The sequence below is a fragment of the Bidens hawaiensis genome, unplaced genomic scaffold (genome assembly GCF_021521415.1).
Source record: "Bidens hawaiensis isolate Kalapana, Puna unplaced genomic scaffold, B.hawaiensis_p1.1 tig00028227_1, whole genome shotgun sequence".
Taxonomy (NCBI): Eukaryota; Viridiplantae; Streptophyta; class Magnoliopsida; order Asterales; family Asteraceae; genus Bidens; species Bidens hawaiensis.
The window spans coordinates 144,398-154,126 of record NW_027494586.1 but is presented as its reverse complement, the minus strand read 5'-3'; the positions used below and the strand labels follow the sequence as shown (position 1 = coordinate 154,126).

Here is a 9,729-nt window from a genome sequence, read left to right as displayed (position 1 = left end):
TATGTGGTGAGTTTTGACTGTTTGAGATGGTTATTGTGGTTGTGGGAATAGAAGTGGTGCTCATGAAGTATTTGTATTACTTTTATCTGTGAACTGTTTTTCATATCAAGTTTGATATAAAAAATATCAACACTCTTATACTCTTACTTGCTTCCTGTTTTTTTTTTAAACACCTCTTTTTTATTCACGTATAAACAAAAACCAAGCTACATCTAGATAACGGGTAAGTGAGCAACAAGCTGCGCTGTTATCCCCCTTTTGAATCGCAAATCATATTCTACTAAATATCAATCATTGGTTCCTCGAGCTCTGCAAGTCACTGTGGACCGTCTCCTGCACCCGCTCCAAGAAATAGACGAGGAGATGATAGCAAGAAGTGAATGCTTTGTGTTCATTTAGCTCATTAAAGATTAAAGAGTAGTGTTTAGATCGAAACACAATGTCATGCATTCATTTAAGAGTAGCGTTTACATCGAGATAGAAGGCAAACAAACATTAAACTATTAAATAAAATAAAGAAAAAATAATGTTTACAATGAAGTAGAAGAAGACAAACAAATATGAAATTACATAAAAAAGAAGTGTTAATAGTACTAATTTTCCAAGTGAACTTCAATCACATATATAACAAAACTGTTATTTTAAATACGGTAACTTTTGTTTTTTTGTTTTCTAGGTTAAGTGATTAAATGATATGAGCAACCAATGTTTTTAAACCTGGATCAGATCGACCGGTCGGATCAGAAACGAATGCCCATATGACCCGCTGGTTGAACCGTTGCTGGAGATGTTATTCTTTTGTGATTTATGTTTTTCAATTCACGATTTTAGCAAGAGAGAGAGAGAGAGTATAGTCAGAAAGGAAGAGGAAAAAAAGAATAAGTAGAAGAAATGATGAAGATATAATCATCCGTCAGACTATCTTTATTACATTTTTACTTTGTAGGATATCTTTTTTATTATACTAACTATTAGAGCATTCATATCGTCTTCCAAGGTCTGAAAGACACTGGGCAGACAAGTTGGAGGTAGACTCCACCAGTGTGGAGAGACAATTTTTGTGTGATGAGTATGTACCTGCAAACTTGTAGCAAGCAAGCAAGAGTAGTGAGCCCAATCCCACATTCATTCCTTTTTTTTAAAATAGTATCTTACCTTTTCAACCGGTTTTATAAAGTAAACAGATAATAATGAGTTATTTTTTATTTAAAATTACACTAGTCATTTGTATTTTTTTTGTTTAAAATTATTAAATAATATAATAAATTCTATAAATTAACACACCCAACAAGAGTGAGATGCATAGTGTAAAACTAACTGATTGTCGACAATGCAATATTCTTTTAATGAAAAATGCCACATCTTTAGATGAATTTCATTAGTAAATGGATGAAATGTGTTTAATCAAGAAAGTAATATTCTAATGATGGACCGCTCGAACATGGATCCGCTTGTATTCTATTTACTATTTAATTTTAAGTTGATGTATGCTTTATTTCTATGTTTTTTTAATACTTTATTTATAGTTTTCTATTGTATTTATTTTTAAATACATATTCGTATATATAAATGTATACAAAATATAAAAATTAAATTTGTTATAAACGTTATTTGATTAAATATAAAATTAATGTAGGAAAATGTGATGATGTGGTGACTCGTGAAAGTTTGTTGTTGTGAAAAAAAGTTTGTGTTTTTTTTATGAAAGGAAAATTGGTTTTTATTGGTCTCAGCTATCGTCTTTTGGTCATTGTCGGTCCCAACTAACGAATTGGCTGCTGGCGGTCCCAAATTTTAACGTATTTGTTCCTAACAGTCGGCGACTAACAAAATTCTAACGTCGTTAGTTTCAGGTTGCCGGAAAAAACGTTTTTGGCCGGAAAACACACATTTTTTTTCCCAAAAACTCAACATTTTTTCCCCAAACATCATGGTAACTTTGTAACGTACCTTTAGGAATCTTTTTATAGTAAAAACCCCAATTATTGAGGTCGCCAGAACACTAGAATCATCGTCAAAATCAGTTGATGGTGCTTAAGTGATGGTGGTTGGTTGGCGGTGAGTCAATTAGTGGTGGTGGTGTTCAGGTGATGTTTTCCGGCAAAAAGTCGACTTTCCCGGCCAAAAACGTTTTTCCGGTGACCTGAAACGAACGACATTAGGATTCTGTTAGTCGCGGACCGTTAGAAACAAATACATTAAAAGTTGGGACTATCAGTAACCAATTCGTTAGTTGGAATCGTCAATGACCAAAAGACAATAGTTGGAACCAATAAAAGCCAATTTCATAGCGTAAAAGTAAAAAATATGACGTGGCTATTTGTTGATAACGGAGTAAAGTAAGTGTTTGATGTCGGGTCCGGTTTGGTGAAGATTGTGAAGGAGTCCGACGAGAGAAGAGAGCCAAAATGATTCACCACCATCAAATAATAATCAAACTCGGCGGCAAAGGAACAAGTGATCTTCAAGCAGGTGTGTATATATATTTATTCTATTTGTACTAGTAACCGTTTCCTTTAATATTGACGGAGAATCAACCAACGATGATATCTCAAACTCAAAACCCTAGCCAATCAAACCATAAGAAGAAGATAATTATTACAATTGCTATCATTCTATATGAGAACTGCCTGCAATAATATATAATTATGATTGATATTATTCTGATGCACTGCTGTTGTTTTTGGATCTTTTATTCAAGATATTATTATTATTATTATTTCACCTGATTCTATATGATCTTTGTGATTCGTAAGCGTTTTGAATTAAAGCGAGGTGAAGAGTGTTGGCCAAATTCTAAATCTAAGCTCGCAAATTACTCTTTTAGCCACCGCCAAAACTTGACGTATAGCTACTTGTCTTATGTCTTTATCTTACAGTTACAGGTAGACTTGTGATTTTTACTTGTACAAGTTTCGTTCAACAGAGAATATTTTTATTTCACTGCTATTTGAAATTCTGCTCTAAGAGCTGTCGGACATAAATCACTTGATGCCACTTTGAATGAATTCTGTACTAGATGATGATATCGTATAACTCATTTGTATTTAAGTGGTTAACAATCAAGATATTTAAGCGACGCTACCATATGCGTTCACCAAGTAGTTAAGTATGTTAATAATGAAACATGGGGAAATTATAACATATACTGTCTGGTTTGTTGATTGGGATGGATTTGGATAGATAGGCCTGTGAAAGCTTAAAATTTTATTCTTGTTATTGTTGTAATTGATAATATAATACAAAATAAGTAAAGAGTTTGGTGAAATAGGAAATATAATTGCACACTAAACAATGTGATAGGGTAGCTTTCTAAATTGAATTTATTGTGCAAAAAAGGGATGTAGTATCTGTATTTAATTAAAATATATCTTATACATTCGGAAGCACTAATCAGTAATAGTTGAGTACCTATAATTCACTCAGATGAATTGTTTCTAAAGCTGGCACACATTTCTTTTGTATGTTCGACAGAAACAACTAAAATTGTCAGAACAAGAGCAATTTGAGACGGTTGTTGGGTGGAAAAAAGGGAAAAGATGGTTAATGGATTTGAGGATATGATGGTGATTCGTAGCTGCCTTGGAAGAGGTGATTTTTTCATTTGATCAATTTCTATTGTAGTGATTTAGCGATCTGGATTGAGTCCGGATTTTAGGATCCAAAAATGATCAATGTCGACCCTTGAATGTGGTTGTTTTGATCCATTACATGTCAAGCCCTTGGATTGTTATTGATCCATTACATTTATTATGTATGTTAGACTAATACAGTTAAAATTGTTATAAGAAAAGAAATTCATCACGGTTGATCCGTAGCTGCCTTGGAAGCAGTTGTTTTTTTGTTTGATCTGTTTCATACTATTGGAGTGTTGATCTGACGGTTCATACTATTGGAGTGTTGATCTAACGGTTGGAATGAATTGGATTTTATGGTCCAATTGGTACACGTCAAGCCCTTGGATTATAACTGATCAGACGGCTGGAATGAGTTATAGCTCTCTGGTGAGGGCATATATAAAGGATGGAAAAACATCAGTCGAAAGAAGAAACCCTAATCCTAAACACCAGACGAAAGAACAAAGCCGAATCCTAGTGAAATGGCAAAACCAAAGCAGCTATGGACATCCAATGAAGTAAAAGCCTTAACCGATGGCGTTAAGCGTCACGGGGAAGGCAAATGGAAAGTGATTCTTAATGATCCACTTTTTCGGACTTCACTCAGTAATCGATCCAATGTCGATCTCAAGGTTTTTTTATCCTTTCGCCAAGCTTTTTGTGACTTCTTCAAATTTTGTTTTGAATCCGTTACTCGCAACCATTGTATACCTTTAATCGTGAATCAGATCGGATCGCTTTCAGTGTTTTTATCAAATGTGTTTACACATTAATGTCGATAACGATTTTGCAGGCAAACGTTTCAATTTGTGATTATTCCTTTTCTGAAACCTATATTGATTTCATGATACAGAGTATACAAATCCGGATCTACATACAAACCTTCACAATTAATGTTTTAGTTATTGCTTACTTGAGCTTTGTCTAAAGAGGGCTTAAAATTTAATAGTAATGACTCAATTGCAAGTTACGCCTTCTATGAGCTTCTCAATCTATAGATTTTGTATGGTTTATTGGAAGTTAATCCTAATTAGTTCATATGTGAAAGTTGAACTGTTTAAGGACTAAATCGTAAGAAGTATAAAAAACAGGTTTAGTTTACTAGTCATGTCTATCGGTTAAATTTTTTATCATTCTATGTGCAGGACAAATGGAGAAACTTGAGTGGAAGTAAGCATGTAGGGTCATCTGAGAAGAGAAAAGCCCCAGCGTATGTTCCTTTTAACTCCTTTACTTGTATGTTTGTGTCAGCTGCTCTCATGATACTGTTCTGAGGTTATCAATTTCTGTGGCATTATATTGTTTTACTTAATTGGTAATACCTTTTTCTGTATTAATGCTCTTTGACCAGGTACGAAAAGATGATTTATGAGGCTCTTTTAGCTTTTAGAGATCCCAATGGAACTGATCTTTACAGCATAGATAGATATCTTCAGGTCAGAATATGTGTTTTTAGTTTCTATATGTTTCAATTGATAGTTTGTCAAATGCATCAAACTGTTATACTGCAGTAAGATCTATTGCATAATTCGCAAATCTTTTATATGTTAAGTGGCTAGCTATCTTGTTTGTGTTACTACATGCCACAGTTTAAGCAGTTGATTGCCATCTGGATTACAGTATAAGATATTTCATAGATCAAAGAAATTAATGGATTTTGTTGATTTTTACACATGTTGCAGTGGAAGTACAATGTATCTGAGAAATTTAGAAGATCTTTAACTGAAAATCTCAAAAGACTTACAGTGACGGGAGAGCTTGAGAAGGTTGGTAACTCTTATTATAAGTTTGGTTATATCACCATTACTTTTACCATCTATTTTAGCATGTGCAGCTTCTAGTATTTAATTACTTTTATCATAGTGCTATGACTTATAGAAACTACTTTTTTGCAACTTTTTTTTGTTATTTGACCTTCTTAAATTGGTTTCTTGGTTAGATATTTTGTGCAGTGGGTCAATTAGAATTATAGTTTGTTCATAAACGGGTCAATATTTATAATATGAAGTTTAATTGAAAAGGAAATGGGTCATGTGGTTTATCATTCACCTAAAGCATACTCTTAAGTATTTACAACCTCCCAAATCGCTTTATTAAAAACTCTTTGTTTTAGCAAATAGCTTCTGAAAGTCTCTGTTTTGGTCCCTAAAACTTATAATTTATATTATAAACCAAATTTCTGAAAGAGGAGCCTTATAGTTATTTTACATCAGTTAATCACGACATTCGGACTTGCTGTTAAAGATTGATGACTTAAAGTGTACAAAAGGTTCTAGCGACGTAAATCATTTTGTTCTTTTGGAGTTGTAGTGAAAGATGAATGCTACTTATATCGTTTTGTTATTTTTGAAATCATGTTTTATATGTAACTACGTACGAAACTTAAAAAGAAAGGAACCTTGTTTGCACAACCTCAAGGTTCTATCTCACTCGTTGCCAACCTGGCTGACCCATTGTTTACATCCGTTTAACGTGCAGGTTAATGAACGTTACAGGGTTAAACGTCGTGAAACATCCCAGAAAGGGGATCATGCGGGACCCCAAAACCGCATAGAACTCCAACAACCGCTGGAAGCCCAAAACATCAACCAAAGACGGGTCCTGGACTTCGATCTGAATGAATTCCCAGAAGAACCGGTGGAACCAGTTCCAATAGAAAGAGTAGAAGATGCACCAAGTGCTGCTGCCGCTCAGATACCCACAGCTGAACCCTTAGAATCCCGAGCGATTAAAGGTTATGAAGATAAGAACATGCTTGCTGGCCTTGTTGATGAAAGCGTGTCGATGTTGAGGCGGGCTGAAGACCTCTATGACCAATGTAAGCCACCTTACATTACCTTTAATTATAAGTTTCTAAAATTTTCTTGTTTGAAATATGACCGTATCTGTTTGATGTCACAGGCAGAAGAAATGGGAAGGCTATGCTGCCTCCTTAAAAGTGCTACTGTCTGCATGGTCGCTTCAAGCGGTGACCGTGACCATGACCTGGTAGGTTTAGGATAGATGTCAAATGTTAGTGGTTATGTTGTTTACTGTCTTTACTCTTTATCCTCCAAGTAGATGCATGTATTGTTGTTATTTTTAACTCCTTTGGATTGATTATGCCAATCCGGAACTTTAGTTTATGTTGAACCTATCTGGTGAATTTAAAGTGAGAATGTTGTTTCTAAATTGTATTGTTTCTTTACTTAAAACACTATAACTTAGTGGTGTTAACAGTCCGTTTCGGCCGGGTTTTAGCGAAAATTATGGTTTGAACCATTAACTACGGTTTTGAAGAATGACAAACTAAACCAGCCGTTTCGAAAGTATGGTTTAGTGGTAAGTTTCTTTTTCGAAATTTGTAGTTTTTATTCAAATGATTAAAATGATAGTTGTGGTTCATGGGTATATATATAATACATATGCATAACTATATATTTCAAAAAATAAAAGAAAATATAAATAGTGGAAGCCAAACGGCTGGTTCAAAGTCCCCCCCTCCCCCCTAAAACTAAACCGTAAACAAACTATTTGGATCTTAAACCTGTTGACTTGCTACGGCTTGGATGATTCAATCGGTTTCATGGTTTATGAACATCCCTACTGCAACAAAGTGAAAACCGGATCGGATTTGGTTAACAAAGTCAAAACCAGGTTGAGCCCGAAATGCTTCGCATCCAAACCAGTTTGAAATGGAAATAATCAGAAGGTTAGGAACCTGATCGGATTGGAACCAGATCACATGAAACCGGTTTCTTTTTTTCTTTGTGTTGTCCTAGCGATGACCAAAAACGCCCCAAGATTCACTAGACGGTCAAATCAGTTGACCTGTTTCAAACAAAATTATTTTTGAGGATGCAAATTAATTGATTCCAGTTTATCAGTATTGCCTAGGGGTGTAAGCCTACCAAAGTCAAGTATGAGCACAACCTTGCTTGTTCAAAGTACTACTTCGATAGCTCTAGCTTGGCTTTTTTTAACCGCAACAACTCTTATGTTGGTTGATGAGAATTTAACACCAATAAAAGATTGTGTTTGACCACATTTGGATATCATTACTAGAGAGCGTTTTTTGAGTTTTGAGAGATTGGAGAGTCTTGAGTTCTGAGATTAAATTAACACGAACAATACCTTATACACAAACAAATGAGGGCAAGAGGGTTGCTTAAGCAAATAAACTAATGTTTAGAGATAAGAAAACGTCTAGTTTTTCAAACTGGATCGTAAAAGGTTTTAATGGATCCCAAACCGGTATATACAGGCAAATAATATCCTAAACCATAATTGTTAGAAAATTGTGTTTTATGTGTTGTCCCCTTATGACAATAAACACGTCTAAGAATCACCGACGGTCAAACCAGTTGACGCGTTTCAAACAAAAACAAATTGACGATCTAAGTTCATTGATATATGTTTATCAATAGCGTCTAGAGGTATAAGCGAACCAATGTCAAGTATGAGCTTAAGGTTGGCTTATTCTTAGTAATATTTCTATTGCTTGAGCCTGACTTGTTTGAGCGGTATTTCTAAAACTAGAGCTCGAGCTTGGTTTTAGAGCTCTATTATTAAAGATCGAGTATGATAGTGAATATATTTCCAATCTCGCTTTAAGATCAACTTATTTAGCGAACTGATTTCGTTTTGTTGCCATCTTTAATCGATGTTTTATTCATAAATGAAATTTTTTTTAAATAAACATACCGGTTAGAAAAGGCTAACCCACATCATAAAAGTTGAATCGAAAGAAGAGGGTGTTTAATCCACTATGTCCAGGTTAAGTTTATTATACTACTTCAACTAATTATCCATAGGAAAGAATAATGAGCAATCGCATTAAAAAGTTAGTTTCGTCTTCAAATCATTAGTATTGAAAATAGTTTCATTTCGAGTCTTTCAAGTTATCCATCACTATGTGAATATTAAGCCTTCTGTGCTTTTTGATTTTGGGAAAATTAAATGTATTTTATCAAAGAAAGAAATATCGTATTAAGATAATAATAAACATTAAATGTTTTTATCTAGGATAGAAAAAATGCATTTAAGAAGTAGAAAAGAAGATAATGGTGGTTAAGTAACACCTCTATCCATGACCATCGCATTCACATGGTATGTCAGCATGTGTTCATGCATAACATTAAACCCATGTTGCTAGTGTAAGTGCAACTTTTGTGATTGATGGATGCATTGACCCACTCAACATGTATATCACTCTAATTGATACTCCATATCTTCAAAATAAATGAAAAAGCGTCCCATCCAAACAAATAATCTATTATTATAATAAACAAAATACATGTCTATATTATTATAATAAACAAAAACATGCCCATGGCTTTATAGCCTAGTGGTATCTTGGTGGTGAAATAAGGTTTATGGACTATAAGGTCTTGGGTTCGAATCCCACGAGAAGGTTTTCTCAATATTTATTGGGTTTCCTCCTGAATTGATGGTTAGGCTTTATTGCCTAGTGGAGATGGATATGATCGTGTGGTTCTGCTGGTGACACGATGATACTCCAGTGGAGATGGATATGATCGTGTGGTTCTGCTGGTGACACGATAATACTCCAGTGGTCCGTGAGTGATCATAATTTGCCGTTCAAAAAATAATAATAAACAAAAACATTATTATGTCACATGTCATCTAATTGTCCCACTATTTTATGAAGTGACATTAATATTGTTCAATTTTAAAAGTAATAACTATCTAATTAAAACAATTAATATATTATAAACATTCCATATTTTGATTTATCTATAACTTTATAGTATTAAAAAAAGTCATAACGATCTAATTAAAACAATTAATAACTATTTTAAACATTCCATATTAATTATTTATTTATAATTTTATAGTAGTAAAAAAATAAAATTAGAAATAAAAGAACGTATGTAGAACTTTTGAAACTCATTTTAGTGTGTGTAAATTTGCGTTGTATACTTGCATGTTTTTAGTTTATTAGTGACAGATTCACAGGGTGTCACGATTCGTCTTTCCTCGATTATATTTTACTACTAATTCTATATATGAACATTCTTATATGTATTGATAACTTTTGCTAAAGTGACATAATTCAGCACTTAAGGAGTTGATGATGGTGTATACCAGTACTATTTCTTTCAGATCTAAT

The 9,729-nt window shown here is 33.7% G+C and overlaps 1 protein-coding gene across 6 annotated transcripts; it reads left to right on the top strand.

Annotated features, from left to right (window-relative positions):
• Positions 1-2,440: 2,440 nt before the first annotated feature.
• Positions 2,441-6,869, top strand: LOC143576484 (single myb histone 4-like). 6 transcript variants are annotated; one of them, XM_077060560.1, is made up of 6 exons: positions 2,441-2,472; positions 3,475-3,591; positions 4,763-4,827; positions 4,969-5,053; positions 5,300-5,383; positions 6,096-6,868. In XM_077060560.1, the coding sequence occupies exons 4-6, from the start codon at positions 4,979-4,981 to the stop codon at positions 6,618-6,620; spliced, it is 684 nt and encodes a 227-aa protein (XP_076916675.1). In that variant the 5' UTR covers positions 2,441-2,472; positions 3,475-3,591; positions 4,763-4,827; positions 4,969-4,978; the 3' UTR covers positions 6,621-6,868. The 6 variants fall into 6 exon arrangements, with proteins under 6 accessions (XP_076916675.1, XP_076916676.1, XP_076916674.1 ...); XM_077060558.1 differs by lacking the exons at positions 2,441-2,472; positions 3,475-3,591 and adding an exon at positions 3,890-4,249 and having other exon boundaries at positions 6,096-6,435; positions 6,519-6,867; XM_077060561.1 differs by lacking the exon at positions 2,441-2,472 and having other exon boundaries at positions 3,249-3,591; positions 4,969-5,063; positions 5,364-5,383; positions 6,096-6,869.
• Positions 6,870-9,729: the final 2,860 nt, after the last annotated feature.